Source organism: Rhineura floridana, chromosome 2 (genome assembly GCF_030035675.1).
Source record: "Rhineura floridana isolate rRhiFlo1 chromosome 2, rRhiFlo1.hap2, whole genome shotgun sequence".
Classification (NCBI taxonomy): Eukaryota; Metazoa; Chordata; class Lepidosauria; order Squamata; family Rhineuridae; genus Rhineura; species Rhineura floridana.
This window is the reverse complement of record NC_084481.1, coordinates 206,456,565-206,477,038: the sequence shown is the minus strand read 5'-3', so window position 1 is coordinate 206,477,038 and position 20,474 is coordinate 206,456,565. Positions and strand designations below refer to the sequence as shown.

General features: G+C 41.9%; 1 protein-coding gene across 2 annotated transcripts in view; it reads right to left on the bottom strand.

Annotated features, from left to right (window-relative positions):
• The window catches only part of SLC24A4 (solute carrier family 24 member 4), a 182,743-nt gene extending 166,956 nt beyond the window's left edge, over positions 1–15,787 (bottom strand). For both annotated transcript variants that reach the window (XM_061611986.1, XM_061611987.1), the window contains exons 1-2: positions 14,781–15,787; positions 1,700–1,810 (exon numbers count right to left, since the gene is read on the bottom strand). In XM_061611986.1, coding sequence (XP_061467970.1) covers positions 1,700–1,810; positions 14,781–14,937 — 268 coding nt within the window. In that variant the 5' untranslated portion in view covers positions 14,938–15,787. The remainder of the gene's footprint in view (positions 1–1,699; positions 1,811–14,780) is intronic.
• Positions 15,788–20,474: the final 4,687 nt, after the last annotated feature.

The window sequence follows — 20,474 nt, the reverse complement described above, 5'->3', positions numbered from 1 at the left end:
TTAGTGAATATTTAACAGCTCTATAGAAAACTATAGAAAAACTCTGGAACATTGGGAAAGCAAGACTAAGAAAAGATTTCTGTCCTGCAAGCTTCTTTGATTGCTCCTTTTAAAAATGCGCACACATAAGAAAACAAACAGTGAATACTATTTGAAGAGGCATCTAAGTATAGAAGCTTGGCAAAATTCCAAAGTTGTAATCTGTGCTTGGTAGCATTAATGGAATTGATGCTGTCAGCTTCTGGGAGTGGATTCTATTCTCACTCAGTGGGTGACCATAAGCCATGATGTTGAAAACCTTCAGCCTATATATTCTATTATGAATCCAGGAGAGTCAAAGGGGGGAAATGATAAGAGTGGGACAGCCAGGGATGCCAGCTGAAGCAAGCCAGTGTTTTCTTCCTGCAAAAAGCATGGATTAACCAGTACACTAAAGAAGCTACAGAGTAGTGTCACAGCCAAATAAGGGCAGCTGCCTTGCCAAAAGGGTCCACTAGCTTCTTAGAGCATAGAATAGGTTATTCCTACTCCTGTAAAAATCCTCCCTGCAGTTTAGGACTAAATTAGGGTATGCATGTATTGCTACATTGCAATAAGTCATGTAGAGGCTAGCAAAGTAGAAAGTGAGATTTAAGGATCACAGACATCTGTGCCCCCAAAGTAAGAATCAACATAATCTTTTAGTTTCATCTTGGCCGTACTCCAAGAGTGCATCTGCAACTGATGCTAAAAATGTATTAATTTTCTTCAGTTAGCTTTTTCCCATTCATGAATATGATAAATGCAACATGTTATATGAGACACAACAATTATAAATTCAAATATAGCCCCATTCCTGTTTGAATGACTCAGTGAGCATGCATTTCCAGTTCTGTGAATAGATGTGGACACTCATTTTGGTCACAATAAAATATAGCATATATGCACTCTTCCTAGACGTATTGTCTCTCCTGCACTAAAAATTGGTGTGTGGGTGTGATAATTAAGAGTATGCAAAAATGTTAACATTTTAATGTTAAGGGTTAAGGGTATGTTAAGGGTACTGAGAACTGTCACACTGTGAGGTCAGCAATCTTAACAAACTTCAGTTCCCAGGATTCTTGGTGGTTAGAAAGGGACTATGACTGCTAAAATGGTATAAGCTGGCTTTAAATGCACAATGTGGATGTGACTGATCTGTACCTGCTTGCCTCTTGATCACCCTTGATCACTCTTGATAGTGATAAAAGTGGTGTTTTGGTTTCTCTCTTTCACTGTCAACATTCTGTATAAACCCAAAGAAGCTAAATATATTTATTTTTAACATAGTTCAAGGCATCACTAAACCAAAAGAAAACAGGAAACTTTTCAAAGTCACATAACTCAACAAACAAAGAATTATATTCCAATGCATTTTGTTGTCCTACTCTTTTCTCAACACCCAAGCGCAAATATAGCATATGCAGCTACAAGGCTTAAGCATCTCCAGCAAGACCACTGTGAAGACTCAGACACAGGTTGTGTGATGGAAAATTACCTACCTACTCGCCTGGGCAAGGCCTTAAGCTCCTATGCCAGGTATCTCTCACCAACTTTCGTGCTCATTAAAACCTTCTTCCTGCATGGTACAGTCTTGGAATCTGACATATTATTGCAGCTCTTGCCATAGCAGCACAATAAACCAGAACTTAAATATACCTTTAAGCTCCCCATTTCTTACCAGGCTTTGTGCAGTTCGTTTGTTCACGTGACTCGTTGTTTGATGCCATCAATCTTCTATTCCTCCATAATTCTGACTGAACATTTTTGTCAACAACAGCCGATTCTTGTCCTGCATAAAAAGACAGACAAGGTATTTGTACTATCAAAAACTGCTGCTCCTAAATACCTATTATTTTTTCATTAATCAGTTTTCCCCAATCTGGTACCCTCTGGGTGTTGTTGGACTCCAACTCCCATCAGCCCCAGCCAGCATGGTCAATGGTCAGGGATGATGGGAGTTTTTGGTTGTCCAAAACATCTGGAAGTTTGAAAGGCTACATTAAGATAAACATTCTCTGGGATTAAATCAAAGATTGCATCTTCTGTTGGTACACATATGATATACGAGTTTATGAATTCTGGCGAACAAGCTGTGCTTAACGGACAGAGACATTTTGGTATAATCGTTTGACTCTGTCTGGGGAAATCAGAATGCAAATCCATATTGCCATGAAACTCGCTGTGTGACCTTGGGACCAGTCGCTCTTTCTCAGCCCAACCTACCTCACAGGGCTGTTAAGAAGATAAACTGGGGTAACATATATCCTGAACTCAATGGAGAAATGGTAGTATGAACATGTGAACAATAATATAAAGCAATGCCCCCCCAAACTACATATCCTAACAGCATGTGTTTATCATAGTCTCGTTAGAGATACTTACCCGTGATGAGTAACAACTGCAACCAGGTAGGGAAGCTTTATACTAAGTAGTTGGCTCTTTTTTCCCCTATTGAGTCACAAATAACTAATGCAGGCACATATGGAAAAGCAGGATGATAAAAATGTCTGTGGACTGGTAACGTGTGTGGTCCTTATTGCAAGGCTGTGTTAGACAATATAGAAATCTTCAAAGAATACCTTGAAGGAGTTACTTACAGTGCTGGTTAAAAGTGAATACAGTACAGCATCCATTGTATCAAGCTGGTTTTGTTGTTGTTTTACACTGGCGGTAAAACTAGCTTCTTACCTTTCTTTATTTGGCTTGGTAATTCAACCCAGTGGCAACTGGTGGCTCCATTGTCAGTGAGGCAATGGAATCTGCTCCAGGTTTTAGTTCCAACTTTCCTTGAAAGTTTGGACTAAAACCTGAAGCAGATTCCATTGCCCCACTGACATGGAACCACCAGCCACCACTGACCAACCTTTAACCCTTGCATGTGTATACTTACCACTTTATCTTTCCCCTGTACATTTGAAGTGTCATCTACAAAAGCTCATGCTGTAGGAAACCTGTAGCCTCTATAATGTCAGTGCAGAATGGGCTTGGCTGGCTTTGTATCAGTTGCAGTCAGCACTGCTACTCTTGTGCAATCTATGTCATAATGCACTAAGGATTTGGTGATGGTAGTGGCAGTAGTGAGGCCTCTAATAGTGATTGGCTGGACTGCCCTAATGTCACAGAAGGGGCCAGGGCTGGCAGAAAGACTGGAGAAGAAAGGGCGGAAGCAGGAATCTTGAGAAGATAGCAGGCTAAAGAAAGAAGGAATTTGCAGTGGAAGAGAGATGGGAGAGGAAGTAATCCAGAGATAATGGAGGAGATGAGAAGACAAGAAAGAGAATATCTCTGAGGGCAAGAATAACTGGGAGAGAAAATGTACTGAAAGAGAAGAAATGCACATAGCCAGGAGCTGTCAGAATCTAGCTATAGAAGTTAGGAAGGCTAACATTCATTTAGCCTCATTATTGATTTGAAATAGCCAGCCAAATATTTGGCAGTAGGCTTCTACTTTAATAACTGAAAATGACGCATACATTTTTTGCAACTGCACATGTATTTATTTGTTTAATTTCTATACCATATTTCATTCCAGAGGGATTCCTAAGGCAGCTTTATAAAAAGATAATTACATCAGGACTGTTTCTAGCTCTCCAGCATTGCTCTGAGGTAGCATAACCATACAAACACAGACAGCACAGGTCTCAGTAAGTCATTGAGGACAATGACTTCATCTACGAAAGTTTCCTGAACCAGTTTTCTACTGGAGTAGGGGAAAAGCTGAGCACTGGACCACCAGTTTAATTAACTTACACTTGGGTTTCTCAGTCTGTGTCATAGTGAGCCCCTTCATTCAAGCAAAAACAGCCCACACATCCCAAAGGGCCAAGTGATTTGCAGAAAATATTGTTGTAGGGTTTTGCAAGTGTGGAAGCCAATCCATGGGGGAAATCTTTGGCTATGTGGGCACATAACACTGGTCACAAACTATGGTTAGACAAATTAATCTGTGGACAAGATGCATGCTGGAAAAGGCAGCTCAAGCAGTCCTCACTTCGTTCCTCCCTTTCTAAAGTGGGGAAATAAGCCATGAAGCCACTGGCTTATTATTACGTGCAAACCAGCGCTGTGGTTTCATTCTCCTAAATGATGAGTTTGGAGAGAAACAAGTCACAAGTGCTGGTTCACATGTTACACTAACCCAGCTGCTCTGTGGTTTGATGCCTTGGGGACAGCTCAAAATGCATGCAGATTTTGCACATGCTAATTTGCCTAACTATGGTTTATTGCCAGCCATTGACAGTGCTAACATAAAGATCTTATACGTGGGACACATTTTCTTTTTGCACTAGAATATTTCTAGAATATTGTTCTTATAAGTGAAGATAAGAATGTAAGAACTGCCTTGCTGGATGCCATCTTCTCCAGTAATCTGTGTCCAACAGTGAAATGCCTTGAGAATCTCACAAGCAGGTCATAACAAAACAGCTAATTCCTGTTGTTTGCTCCACTACCCCAAGGTATCTGCCAGTTAGAGGTGCATTACCTCTAATTATGGGGAAGCATATTCATATTTTGCAAAACCTGCCAAAATGTAGTAATTTGGTTGGTTTCCAAAAAAATCCCAAGCAATTCAACCAGTGATACCAACAAATCTGTGGAAAAGGTGGGTTTCACTTAGGACACATTAAAAGCTTTTGAAAAATAGGTCTACAACCAGGCAACTGCAGCACCACAGAACAACCAACATAGAACTTACATTGTTCTCAGTTAACAGATGGGCTACTTCAAGAACCATTTTCAAGTGTACTACACAGATACAAGTTCAAAGCATTTATTCAGAAGCAGCCTAGTAAAACTTGCAGTTAAATGTTTAAAGAAATCCTAGCTGTGTAGGAGATAAGTGCAGATCCTGCAAACAGGCACTCTGGGTTCATCTATACAGATCTGGTTTAGACAATACAAGGGAAGGGACATGAAATGGATTACTGGTTGGGGCCTAAGGCTGTATATGATCCTAAGGGTTCCTACACATTCTGCAGGGGTATTTTTTTATTTTCACAGGCAAAAATATATACCAGAATGCAAAATTTCACAAGGAGTTTGCAAGGTTTATACATTTTTGCCTACCCACTGCTGCACACTGATCTTTCCAATAATAGCCAACAGAATATTTTGCATTTCAACAAATACTTCTACAAGTGTTTCCATGGAGTTGAAATAGAAAAGACTGGGACTGATCAACTACTAACTCACACAGTTGTCAACATTCTCAGGGTACTTAGCCACTAGCTAGAAAGCTGAAATTAGATACAGAGACCAAGTTATCCAGACCACTTTAAAAAAAAAGTCTGAATGGGACATCTGTGCACCTTGAAATAGGGCACATGCAGGAAGTCCCAAAATGCTTAGGATTAGAGCGGAGTCAGCTCTAAATTAACAGATGTACAAGGCATTTAGATAGATGATTGAGAATAAACTGTGGTGAGACTCAAGCTCACAATGTACCATTGTTGCCTCCTCCATTTTTGTACGTGAGGAGCATTAAAAGCTTTCACTTTCACTTTTGAGTAAACCAAACTTGAGGAATGGTGGTTTATTCAGACACCGGTTAGTTAAAACAAATAAGGATGAAACCAGTTTAGTATCCTGGTCTGATTACTAATTAGAATAAACTATAGTTCCCCAGGTCTATACATAATGGAAACTGTGGTTCGGTCAAAAATGAAAGCAGAAGTTTTTATTCTCTGCATCTTGCCTACAGAGAAGGGGTGGTGTTTGTGACAAGGCTTGTCATAGCTCATTTGTGATTATCTAAATCATGTTTTAAACCAGGAGCGGGGAACTTGTCGTCCTCCCCCCCCAGATGTTGCTGGATTAAAACTCCCATCATCCCTGACTATAGGCCATACCAGCTGAGGTTGAGAGTGGAGTCCAACAACATCTGGAGGGTCAAAGGTTCCCTATCCCTGGTTGAGATGATCACCTGAACCAGATCCAAATCATCTTGATTACAACACAAGTCTGAAAATCTGACATTTTTATATCTAATCATCAAATCTTAGAATATGAAACTGAAGCCAGAAATCCCACTGAGAGCAAGCCAAGCCACACAGAGGATGGAATGAAGACAGAACATAAGATGAGCCCTGCAAGATTAAACCAAAGGCGTATCTAGTCCAACATTCTGTTCTCACAGTGGCCAGTCTATTGGAAGCCTGCAAAGAGGAAATGAAGGCAACAACACTCTTCCCACTTGCATTTCCTGGCAACTGTTATTCAGAGGCATAATGCCTCCAGTAGTGGAGGCAGTACATAACCATCATGGCTAGTAGTAATTGATTGCCTTATCCTCCATGAATGATGAGCTGTAGAAATTCTATACACCTTAACACCTGAATCAGGGGGGAGCATGGATTTCAAGTTCCGACCAAGAAAGTTCAAAGCCTGGTCATTTTACCCATGAAACACAGTCAAAGAGTGTGGTAATTACTTTTTGACACAATCCTCTGATACTTCGACAATCCTTCAGTTAGGAAAGCGAGGGGTTCATTAGAAGACAGGAACTTATCTGCCATTTGCAGAATATGAACTGGATATGCTACATATACCGCATAACGTTTAAAATGTATTCCTAAACTAAATGTACTACATTAGGTTGTTTAGATTGTAAATACACCAGGTTGTGACAGAATAGATTCATTGCACTTATCTGCAATAAATTTATTGTGGTAATTTGATCCTCCAGTTTTAGATAAATATGCAGATGCCTGATAACAAATAAAAAGGAGTACAGATTCCAGTTTAATATCAAACTGAAAGAAAAGGGGTTTAGTCAGTTAATTTTCAATCTCTGGAAGTAACCTGGAAATATAACCCTATGAAAATGGCACAGTTGATGATAGTGAAGATACAGGGCTGTATTCAACTAAGTTCTTCTTAGAGTAGACCCATTGAAATTAATGACCTACGTCAATCATATCTATTAACTTCAATGGGTCTGCTCTGACTAGGACTAGCATTGAATACCTCTCTTATTCAGTATTTTAAGAGTGGTCTCAAAGCAGGTATTTCACCGGCCACACGAATCCAGCTTTGCAATGTTTGTTACAAATTCACACATTAACCAGATCAGAGAGGTGCTTCCCAAGCCAAGGAGGTGTGCCAGCCTTCAGTCTTGCCTCTTCCCCTCATTGCATCAAATGGGCTAGCTGAGGTTTGTTTGTTTGTTTTAAAGAGGCATATATGAGTTTATGCATATATGCATTTATCCCTCATCTTAAGGAGTCAGGAGGAAGAAGTTCAAAAACAGTTGCAAAATTAAGGGATTCTGAGGAACTGAGACAAATAGTGGTAACGAGAAAGGAAGTTCTAGGCTTAATGGACAATATAAAAACTGACAAATCACCAGGCCCGGATGGCATCCACCCGAGAGTTCTCAAAGAACTCAAATGTGAAATTGCTGACCTCCTAACTAAAATATGTAACTTGTCCCTTGGGTCCTCCTCCGTGCCTGAGGACTGGAAAGTGGCAAATGTAACGCCAATCTTCAAAAAGGGATCCAGAGGGGATCCCGGAAATTACAGGCCAGTTAGCTTAACTTCTGTCCCTGGAAAACTGGTAGAAAGTATTATTAAAGCTAGATTAACTAAGCACATAGAAGAACAAGCCTTGCTGAAGCAGAGCCAGCATGGCTTCTGCAAGGGAAAGTCCTGTCTCAGTAACCTATTAGAATTCTTTGAGAGTGTCAACAAGCATATAGATAGAGGTGATCCGGTGGACATAGTGTACTTAGACTTTCAAAAAGCGTTTGACAAGGTACCTCACCAAAGGCTTCTGAGGAAGCTCAGCAGTCATGGAATAAGAGGAGAGGTCCTCTTTTGGACAAGGAATTGGTTAAGAAGCAGAAAGCAGAGAGTAGGAATAAACAGACAGTTCTCCCAATGGAGGGCTGTAGAAAGTGGAGTCCCTCAAGGATCGGTATTGGGACCTGTACTTTTCAACTTGCTCATTAATGACCTAGAATTAGGAGTGAGCAGTGAAGTGGCCAAGTTTGCTGACGACACTAAATTGTTCAGGGTTGTTAAAACAAAAAGGGATTGCGAAGAGCTCCAAAAAGACCTCTCCAAACTGAGTGAATGGGTGGAAAAATGGCAAATGCAATTCAATATAAACAAGTGTAAAATTATGCAATTTGGGGCAAAAAATCTGAATTTCACATATATGCTCATGGGGTCTGAACTGGCGGTGACCGACCAGGAGAGAGACCTCGGGGTTGTAGTGGACAGCACGATGAAAATGTCGACCCAGTGTGCGGCAGCTGTGAAAAAGGCAAATTCCATGCTAGGGATAATTAGGAAAGGTATTGAAAATAAAACAGCCGATATCATAATGCCGTTGTATAAATCTATGGTGCGGCCGCATTTGGAATACTGTGTACAGTTCTGGTCACCTCATCTCAAAAAGGTTATTATAGAGTTGGAAAAGGTTCAGAAGAGGGCAACCAGACTGATCAAGGGGATGGAGCGACTCCCTTACGAGGAATGGTTGCACCATTTGGGGCTTTTTAGTTTAGAGAAAAGGCGGGTCAGAGGAGACATGATAGAAGTGTATAAAATTATGCATGGCATTGAGAAAGTGGATAGAGAAAAGTTCTCTCTCTCTCATAATACTAGAACTCGTGGACATTCAAAGACGCTGAATGTTGGAAGATTCAGGACAGACAAAAGGAAGTACTTCTTTACTCAGCGCATAGTTAAACTATGGAATTTGCTCCCACAAGATGCAGTAATGGCCACCAGCTTGGATGGCTTTAAAAAAAGATTAGACAAATTCATGGAGGACAGGGCTATCAATAGCTACTAGCTGTGATGGCTGTGCTCTGCCACCCTAGTCAGAGGCAGCATGCTTCTGAAAACCAGTTGCCAGAAGCCTCAGGAGGGGAGAAAGACCCCAATGGATGATTAAAGAAACTCTTAAAATGGTTAAAGAGAGAAGGAAAGCTAAAGCAAACGGAGATAGAAACACAGTCAGAACCCTAAATGCAACAATACAGTGACTAGTACGTAGGGACAAACAAAACTATTACAATAGTTATTGTATAGAAATGGAAGAGGACAACAAAAAGGGTAGAACAAGAGCCCTGTTCCAAAAGATTACAGAAATGAAAAGGAAATTTAAACCAAGAGTAGGGATGTTGAATAATCAACAGGGGAACACACTGACTGACCAAGATGAAATAAAAGGAAGATGGAAGCAATACACTGAAGAACTCTATAAAAGAGATGCCAGGATGACAAGATGACATCATACGGAGGAACCGTATGATGAAGAACCAGAAATTTTAGAATGCGAGGTGAAAGCTGCTCTTAAGATACTTGGAAGAAACAAATCACCAGGAATAGATGGCATACCAATAGAGTTGCTACAAGTTACTGAGACTGAATCAGTCCAAATTTTGACAAAAATCTGTCAAGAAATATGGAAAACTAAACAATGGCCCACAGACTGGAAGTGTTCAATATACATCCCAATTCCAAAGAAAGGGGATCCCAGGGAATGCAGTAATTATTGAACTATTGCCTAATATCTCATGCAAGTAAAGAAATGCTCAAGATTCTACAACAAAGGCTCTTACCATATATGGAGCGAGAAATGCCAGACATCCAAGCTGGATTTAGAAAGGGAAGAGGCACCAGAGATCATATTGCAAACATACATTGCATAATGGAACGGAGCAAGGAATTTCAGAAGAAAATCACCCTGTGCTTTATAGATTACAGCAAAGCCTTTGACTGTGTAGATCATGAAAAACTATGGAATGCTTTAAAAGAAATGGGGGTGCCACAGCATCTGATTGTCCTGATGCGCAACCTATACTCTGCACAAGAGGCTACTGTAAGGACAGAATATGGAGAAGACGATTGGTTCCCCATCAGAAAGGGTGTGAGACAGGGGTGTATTTTATCACCCTATTTATTTAATCTATATGCAGAACATATCATACGGAAAGCGGGATTGGACCAAGATGAAGGAGGTGTGAAAATTGGAGGGAGAAATATCAATAATTTAAGATATGCAGATGATACCATACTACTAGCAGAAACCAGTAATAACTCGAAAAGAATGCTGATGAAAGTTAAAGAGGAAAGCACAAAAGCAGGACTACAGCTGAATGTCAAAAAAACTAAAGTAATGACAACAGATTTATGCAACTTTAAAGTTGACAATGAGGACATTGAACTTGTCAAGGATTATCAATACCTTGGCACAGTCATTAACCAAAATGGAGACAATAGTGAAGAAATCAGAAGAAGGCTAGGACTGGGGAGGGCAGCTGTGAGAGAACTAAAAAAGGTCCTCAAATGCAAAGATGTATCAATGAACACTAAAGTCAGGATCATTCAGACCATGGTATTTCCGATCTCTATGTGTGGATGTGAAAGTTCGACAGTGAAAAGGCGGATAAGAGAAAAATCAACTCATTTGAAATGTGGTGTTGGAGGAGAGCTTTGCGGATACCACGGACTGCGAAAAAAACAAATAATTGGGTGTTAGAACCAATTAAACCAGAACTGTCACTAGAAACTAAAATGATGAAACTAAGCTTATCATACTTTGGACACATTATGAGCAGACATGATTCATCAGAAAAGATAATAATGCTGGGGAAAACAGTAGAAAAAGAGGAAGGCCAAACAAGATTCCATAAAGGAAGGCACGGACCCGAACTTACAAGATCTGAACAGGGTGGTTCATGACAGATGCTCTTGGAGGTCACTGATTCATAGGGTCGCCATAAGTCGTAGTTGACTTGAAGGCACATAACAACAATATACCGTTTATATAAATTAAACCTGTAACCTTGGGACACTTTGTCATTCAACAAGATTAACTCAAGAGCCTGGTTTTGACTTCTTTCTTACATTGTTTTAACCCTACACAATTTACAGCACAATCCTGACCATGTCTACTCAAAAGGAAATCCTACTGAATGCATTGAGGCTTATTTCCAGGTAAGCAGAGTTGGGACTCAGCTTTAGGCATTGCCAGCATCAATCAACAGTGCCCTCTTAACAATACTTCATATCAGAACAACAAGACAATGCAGGGAGAAGTCCGTAGTGATTGCCATATAACTAGAGAAGCTGTGGGCCCAGGTTCTGAAATTCCCTTTTCCCTGGAGACTAACCAAAGCCAAACCATTTCTGGAATTATTTAGTGTCGAAGTGGGATTTTAGCCAAGTATTTTGATCAGATTTTAACTAGATATTTCATCTACTAAAAACTGCATATTTGTCCAATTGAAATCTGCTCTCACTTGTATTCCTAGGGACAGAACAGCCTAGTAATACAAATCTATTAAGTAATTATAATAGTTTACCTTCAAACAGTACATTTCAGTGTTCAAAGTGCTTCATGTCCATATCTCAAACCTCCCAACAATCTTGTAAGGTAGGCCAGCATTATCACATACACACATCCATACCCATAATACCAGGCTTGAAAGAGCTCAGTGGCTTGAGCACATGGTTTTCATGCAAAAGGTCCTAGCTTCAATCCCTGGCATCTCCAGTTAAGTGAATGAAATGGCAGTGTGACATGATATCTCTGCTTGATGCCCTGGAGAGCCACTGCTCATCAGGCAATACTGGGCTACATTGACAAATAGCCTTGAATTTTTGTCAGACAGCTTCTTAAGTATCTAGTGAGCTTGTGGCCAAGGTAAAATGTGAACCTATGGCTAGTTTTAGAAGGCAGCAAGGCAGGGCAGACTCCTGAAATCTAAAGCTGGCAAGGGACAGGGGAAGTCTGCAGAAAAATGCTGAGAAAGCTGGGCAAAACCTTCACTTAAAGACATTACTAATCATCTTTATGTTCCCCTTCATCTTAACCATTAGTGTGTCACTAAGAGGAAGCCCTGACATGTTGCCTTTTAGTTGCACTATCAAGACTTGAAAGGCAACTCTTTCAAAAAAGAGTTTGGTATGTGATTTGCTTGAACATAAGAAGAGCTCTGCTGAATCAGGCCAAAGTCCCATCTAGTCTGGCACTCTGTTCTCACACTGGCCAGCCAGATGCCTGTGGGAAGCTCACAAGCCAGAGATGAGTGCCACAGCACTCCTCCAACTTGTGATTCCCAGGAAAATGGTATTCAGAGGCACAAGTCCTCTGACAGTGGAAGCAGAACACTGCCATCCTTCATGACAGCTTTATCCTTTGCACTGCATGTGGTCACTTGCATATGTCACCTGTCAGAGGGCTCTTGGGGTTGCCTTCAGTTCACATGTCCTATGCCCCTTGCTGATTAAGGTGACTCACTAATGATCCACTGCATAGGAGAGGACCCAAAATCTAGAAGTTAGCTTTGTCTGATTTGGGGACTTCTTGGTTTACTTTGATGCAGCACAATTCTATACATGTTTACTTGGAAGGATGTCCTATTCACTTCCATGGGATTTTACTCCCAGGTAAGAGTGTATACAATTGCATCCTTAGCCACTAAACCATACCATCTTTTAGCAAGGGAAGCCACAGAAGGAATCTTCATCTTGCCCCAATGGCCACACATGTCTACTTCCTGATCTGGCTTGCTATATTTGTACAACACCTGCTATTAGTAGCATCATGATACACAACATACCCACTGATGTGTCCAAGCTAAAGAGATCTGCCAACTCCTGGCCTGGGGCAGGTGATTATTATTATTTTTATTTTATTATTATTATTATTTATTAAACTTATATACCGCCCGACTAGCAATAGCTCTCTGGGCGGTGAACATAGGATTCCTTTAATAACTACCTGGCAGAGTGATGTTTGGAACAGACAGCTTTTCTGGCAATAAAGGGAGGAGCCACTGCACCTGCCAAACTTCTCTTGTTAAAGGCACAGGAACCTTACTGGTGGGGGAAAGGGAGCAAGCAATACTACAGCAAAGGTTGTGAGATGTCCATTTATTTAAGAGCTTGCTGTATTTTAAAGGATTTTCTGTAGTGCAGGGATATAACAAATCCATAGATCAGAACAACCCCCACCCTCAATTTCTAATCTGATCAGCTTCATCAAACTGGTGAAAACAGAGAGCAAAACTCCATGACTCCTTTTTTTTTAATGTTGATCTGGCAACCCTAGTTCTAATCTGCCCATTTTGGAATTACTGTTCTAAGCCTAAGGCAAGCAGCTCAGCAGGTAAACATAAAAGATTTCAGTGGGGCAATTTCTGTTGCCAAGTTTTACACAAACTCAGCTTGCAAGAGGCTCTTCATAAGGCAGGAATGAAGCATATTAAATCATCATCACCATCACCATCATTTTCCAGCAAAACCTCTCTCTGCTGAAAGTTCAGTTAGTGGGAAGTGTAGCTTTTATGCAACATAGAAAGAAATGGGACACAAAGGCCACAAAGCATTGCTGCCAGGATGTCCATGCACCGCTATATATGATCTCTTCCTCATTGGATTTGCTCTGCTCTCCCTACATTTCTGAACTAATACTTAGCCACAGTCATTCATGGATTATATTTTTCCAGTCATCAAAATAACTCTTAAGTGGGATCCCATGTACCAGGGAAATATAACGCTGTGTATTAAAAAAAGGTTCCATCTACTCATTACCTCCAGATCTGACTCTGGAATTCAAAGGTATGGAATAAATTTGGATGCATAAGTCACACGAGTGTTACAGAACTGAGTGTACATGGATGTGCAAAAAAAAAAACTTTATAAAGAAGTTCTTTCCTATATGGAAAAAATGTGCTCTGTGTGGCTGGTAGGCAATCCTTATGCTGGAACTACCAGCTTGAACCATTTCCCCAAATATCCAGGAGCAATCTCACATTGATGCTCCATTGGGATCAAATGTCCCCACTTACCCTGATGAATAAAGAAGCATGTAGAGTTATCCCTGTGGTGACAGATGCAATCCTAAACATGCTTACTTGGGAGTAAATCCCGCTGAACTCAGTAGATCTTCTGATGCATAGGATTGTACTGCAAGCAGGTCCCAGGGTATGGTTTGAAGGCACCACCTTGCTGAAGCTAAGCAGGGCTGGGTCTGGTCAGTGCCTGGAAACCATAGATACACCCGCCTTGGGTTCCTTGATGAAAGAAAGGCAGGGCATAAATGAAAGAAAATAAATAAATAAATAAGAACTGCCTGGCACATCACTATTCCTACTGGCAGCAGCTTCAGAACAGAAAAAAAGGAAGTATTTTTCACACACAGTGTAATTCATTTGTGGAACTCATTGCCACAAGATGTAGTGATGGCCAGTAGTTTAGAAGGCTCTAAAAGGGGAACAAGGCAAATTTGCTAATGGCTACTAGTTATGCTAACTATATGGAACCTCCACCTCTCAGCAGTTTTGCTTCTGAATACCGTTGCTGTGGGAGCAACAACAAAAGAAGGCTATGCCTGCATGCTGCCCGCTGCTCTGGGGAAACAACATACTAGACTAGATGGGACTTGGATGTGATTGCTCTGGGTTCTTATGCACACACCATACTGTACATTTAAACCATATCTCCCCCAGGGATCCTGGGAATTGTAGTTCTGTGAGGGATAAACTACAGTTCCCAGGATTCTTGGAGGATGCTTTAAATGTATGGTGTGTAAGCAACCTAGGAAACACTCAGGTACGAACGGATGCCGGTCCGGGAACAGCTATTGCGCTTGAGGAAAACACATCCTGACCAGATTTTGGGGGTGGGGGTGGGGGTGGGGGGAGATATACGAGAGGCAGTTACCTTCTGTTTCTGCAAACTCAGCCTTTCGCCACCCACTCCCATCTTTTTAATTCATTCCGTCGGCCGGTCACCTACCTAGCTTAGAGAGCAGGGTGGACATGCACCAGACGAAGAAGAGGATCGCGCAGATGAAGCCGAGCTGCTGCAAGAGCATCTCCCGCCTCTTGCGAACTTTCCTCAGCTTGAAGAGAGGAGGCTTCGGGGGGACGCTCGGCGGCACTTCCAGCCCCATCGCGATCCGGGGCTTGCTGGACAGGATCTAGAGGTCCTGCGGTGAAGAGGAGGCAGCCTCGTTCCCTCCGTGTCTTTGCCGGGAGGCTCACTTGGAAGGGATCCCCGTGGAGGGCTTCATTCTCACTGCCAAGGGCGAGACACGCACCAAAAAGGAACCAGCCGCCCTCGGAGTCACAGGACAGGAAAAAGAGAGAACACACACACACACACGGGTAGATGGGCAAAGGGGAGCCGGTGGGGCACCAATGAGCAGCCGGGGTAACCGCCTTTGCAGCAGGTGGCGATCTACAGCGCCCGCGATCTCTGCTCAGGCTCAGGAGCCCATCGTACCCGATCAGCTCGAGGAAGATTCCTCCCTGCAGGCCTGGCGCCCGAGGCAAAGGGGGGGGGCAGGTAAGAAATCACCGCCGGCGATGGAGAAGCAGCTGCAATAGCAGCATCCAGGAGTTTTCCTCCACACACACGAGGGAAGAAGGGGGGGAAGTGCCCTTGAAAATCCCAAGCAAAGCACCACTTCAGGACAGAGCGTGAGGGAGTGAGAGCTCGAGGCGATCAGGAAAACAGCCGCAGCCGCTCAGCTCGGCACAGCATCCCACTTCAAAGTTTTAGATCCACCTTCCTCTCCTCTTCCTGCCGTTGCCAGAGGCTTGCAAAGCAGCAGCGACCCTCCTCCCCCTCCGCATTAGACTCAACATCCTCTGGCGGCTTTGCTTGCTGCTTCGAACGGGACGCCCAAATGCACAACCCACCCTCTCTCCCTGTCTTTCCTCGGGCGGTCCCTGGAAGACAGGCAGCAAATTCCCTCGGGCAATCCTCCGGCCAGGCAGGCAGGCAGGCAAGCGGGCTAACAGTGCCTCCTCGCCCTCCCTCCTCCCGCTCCCGGGCAACTTTCTCCCCGAAGCACCTTGGTCCTCCCTCACTCCCGCAGGTAGTGCGCATGCGCCTGCTCTCTGGGCACCACAGAGCTCCCTCTGCGTCTCACGATCATCACAGAATTGTTGATGCGCTTTCCCGCGCTCGTTTCTTCGGGAGAGGAGAGGGAAAGAGAGGAGGAGAGCATAACTGATCAAATTAATCTTTCCCCCTAAATGGCGGAGGAATTTTCCCTTCTCTGTTTAGCACTTGGCAGGGCTGTGGGTGCGGGGATAAAGCGTGCCATGGCATGTGCTTGCGCTCCTGAGCGCAGCCTTCTGTCACACTCAAGATCACACACAGTGGAGTGAGATGGCCCTCCAGCCTTTGCTCAGGGGCGAATCCCGGCTTTATGAAATGAGGGCAGATCGCAAAGTTGAGGATGAAGGCATGGGAGGGATGGAAACTGGTCAAAGCTGTTGAATGGGGCAGGTGGAATGCTTGATTCAGACATGAGGGGAATATTTTAATTGGTGACATGACAGGCAATGACAACCTCCATTTAAAGAATGATAGCATGTTTTAAGAACAAGTAATTTAAGAATAGGGCCCTCTGAAAAATTCAATGAATAAGGCAGCGCAAGTGTACAACAAAAGTCTCGCCTGGAAGAACCCCCAGATGTCTGCTCACTCAACACTTTCCCTGACTCAAGGTGGATTTTTTAGGATCACAATCACATTATAATTACTTAAACAAACCTGGAAAAAAACAGCCTGCGTAGTAGCATGACCCTTGAAGAGTTAAATGTTAGATCTTTGTATTATGGGCTAGAGTTAGACTTCATCCCTTGGACTTTCCTTTGCTCTGCTTTTCAGTTTCAGTTGTGTTCTCTACCCAGCCAACAATAAAGAAGCCTGTTTGTTTGTTTGCTTGCAGTATGAAGTAAGAGTGTGTTTATTCTGCAGTTATGAGTAGAGCCAGATTGGGTGCTTATTATTAAAAGAAATAAAGTGATCTGAAAAAATGGCTACTATTTTAAAGCACTCACTATGCTTACAATGATAGTGGCTATTTTTTTATTCTTTTTCTTGAAGAATGAAAACAGCCCTAGAGAAATAGAAACACTGCTGTGTACACTACAGTTAGCTGGCTGGTTGGCCACCTAGACTGTAACTCTGGGCTAATTTCTGTTTTTCCCAATATGTGGAGCTCAGCATGAGGCATTTTCAGGGTTTGGGGGAAAATCCAATTGCTTTCCACAATTAGTTTCCAATTGCTTAGTTAGTCCTTTGTGCAGCAGCCAGTTAAAAAGTTTTCCATTGATTGTCTAGCAGGAAGGAATATATAATGGTCAGAAACAAGATTAGAAGGAGGGACTCTCAAGGAAGAGTTAACAAACACATCCTAAAGTATTTATTCTCTCTGCCCTTCCCTAAACTTGTAGTATGGACAAGTTTGCTTTTCAGGTGGCATCTAAAACAGAGATACCTAATGCAGTACCAAAGCCAAGCTCAGGAACTCACGGTCATTACCAAAAGTAGCTCAGTTCATGAAAACTCAGAACACAGGATCACACCACAGGTGAAAGCGGGAGAGGCAATTCAATAGATTAAACTTAATTAATGTAAGTTAACACTCCGGATGGAGGAGGAGTGAGGGGGAAGATCACTGCTTTTCCCTTTCCCTGGCCTGGCCCTCACATACTCTCTGTTGGGGGAGGGGGAATTGGCTGGCACTATGCACCTCTCCCTCCCCCAATGCCCCACATGGTAATATGGCTGCCCCACCTAACAAGGAAGGGTGGCTGCAGGGTATATAGGCCATTTCAAACATTGACTTTTGTTTGACAGAGGTTGGTCTCTGTGTCATCAGCGGTATGTCCCTCACAGGGTATGCATTCCAATTTTTGTTCAATGGAGAAATTGCTGTGAAAAATTTTGAATATGACCAACACTCCAAAAATTCACAAAAGCAATACCAACAGTGCTTTTTGTGTGTGTGACAGTACTCACTGGTACAGAGTACCGTAAATGGTTTTTTATGGCAGCCATTTTGTGCTGGCACCTATGGCTCTTTTATCAAGACATGAGTACAGGCAACTCATTTTTCATACCAAAACAAAGCACTGCCCCCCCATATCCCAGTCTCAGTCAATTTATGTTTGTTTAACTGGATAAAAACATTACAATCAACTAAATAAGTGCCCTCAACAGACTTTTTTTTGGGGGGGGAGCATTTTTAATGCAAGTACTTAATGACTGCTGGTGCCAAATGCCATTTTAGAAGAAGCATTCTGTGAGAACAAATATAAAATTCCTCTACTGTTACAGCGTGTGTGTATTTTCATGGAGGATGAGGCTATCAGTAGCTACTCATCATGATGACTCTGTACTAACTCCAGTATCAGAGACATCATGCCTCTGAATACTAGTTACTGGGGATCAGAAGTGGAAAAGTGCTGTTGTGCTTATGTCCTGCTTATGGTGGCAGGTGAGCACAGGATGCTGGATCAGATGGGCCTTTAGCCGGATCCAGCAGGGCTCTTGCTATGCTCTTAGTGGGTTAGACTCTTACCCATTAGAGCAAAGGAGGGGAACCTGTGGCCCTCTCTCACTCCTGCATTAAAGGGTTGAACTAGGATCTGAGAGATGTGGATTCAAATCACCACTCAGCCACAAAGCTCACTGGTTGACTTTGGACCAGCCTCACCTATCTCACAGAGCTGCTGTGAGTATAAAACATGTGGGTTTGGGAATAGCCACATATAGTATCCTGGAGGATATGTGAGAAAAAAATGAGGAAAGCCTTTTTATTCCTTTAGGGAAACTTTTTTTTTCACATATGCAAATTAATACAGATTTAAATGATTACTTCAGCTAAATGTAAATGTACTGCCTTCAAGTCAATTCCGACTTATGGCGACCCTGTGAATAGGGTTTTCATGAGACTGAGAGGCAGTGACTGGCCTAAGGTCACCCAGTGAGCTTCATGGCTAGGTGGGGATTCAAACCCTGGTCTCCCAGGTCGTAGTCCAACACCTTAACCACTACACCACACTGGTTCTCTAATCAACAAAAAAACCATACAATTAACTAAAGTTTCTTTAATCAGGAGACTGCCCTAAAAACAAAAATATTATACAAATAAAAACAACAAAAATCAATAAAGAATAAAAATGATTGTTTCATACCAACAAAAACTTCTGTCACCCAAGCCAAGTGCATTTTATTATTTTATTAGAGTATTTCAGCATCTATGAATAGCTAGCATCAAAAAATGGAATGACTATCATTTTTACATTTAGAAATTTTTACTCATTTATAATGAACACCTTATTTAAATAAACTTCCTTGTTTACTCTTTTACAAATTTTACCATACTACTCATCATCATAGTTGCTATAGAGGGTTTTGTTTTATTTAGATCCTTTAAGTATAAGGGTGATTGTGATCTTGAAAAATCCATTAAGGGGAATTCCTGAGTAGGAAAAGTTAAGTGGAATAGAGAAGTGAAATTTAGAGTACTGCTGCTTGGGGGAGGGGGACACTGGCTGTCACTTTTTGTTTTTTTAATCAGAATGTTTCTCACTCTAAAAAGAAGCTCTCATTCTTTTCCAAAGAAATGCACACACTGAAAAGCTTGTTTTTGAAATAAAATTTAAAAAATCCTGGGTGGGGCAAATGAGTGTTCCAGGTGGAATGGTATACCTACTGGTCTCTACCCTGTTATAGTTCTGGGCTTCTGGATGCAAGATATTTTCACTGCCATTCATATATTGTGGAATATATGCTTTTTCTGACCCAAAGATAAATCCTCATATTAGAAAAAGTTATGTGTCAGGAAATCAAAGGTCAAGTGGAGTCTGGTTAATTTGTTAAGGGGGATTCATATTTGGACCATAGTCTGTAATTTAAGTGATGCTTCAGTACTAGTGAAGTCAAGGGAAATGAAGTTAGTCAAAACTAACTATTCCAGTTATTGCAATGGGATTTAAACAAAACTAGCAATTTTTGCTATATAAAGATTATTGAGTTTCTATTATTTTGTTACATAACAGGAACTATAAAACTGCTTTTTATCAACCCTCAGCATTTATTCCCTCTTCCATCCTATCCCTGTCATGAATACCTATATTCAAGTTACTAGGTGAATGTGAATATATTTTATTTACAGTTCACCAACTACAAATAAAAAGCTGCAGAATACACAGAATGTAAACTATGTTACGATTGCTAAGAGAGAAGAAAAGCATAGATTATCTAAGGCTAAGTCTTAGGGAAATTGCAACGTTTAGAAATTTTGCAGCTTAGATCCCTCCAGTAAAATGACCAACAGAGATTCTAGTTACTAGACATACAGAACAGTGTGTGTGTGTGTGTGTGTGTGTGTGTGCATGTATGCAAAAAAGATGTGAAAGAACTATAGACCAGGTAGCTGCTGGAAATGAGCTGCTGTTGAAGTACAGCTTACTTTTATTAGATTGGGGACCCTATCCATAGGTGGCTTGGCCACTTATGCATCTCCAAATATATGAAAATTGAAATGGACTGCTTTCAAGTCGATCCTGACTTATGGTGACCCTATGAATAAGGTTTTCATGATAAGCGGTTTTCAGAGGGGGTTTACCATTGCCTTCCTCTAGATGTTGAATAGGTGGGAAGAGGGAAGATTTAGGGGGGGGA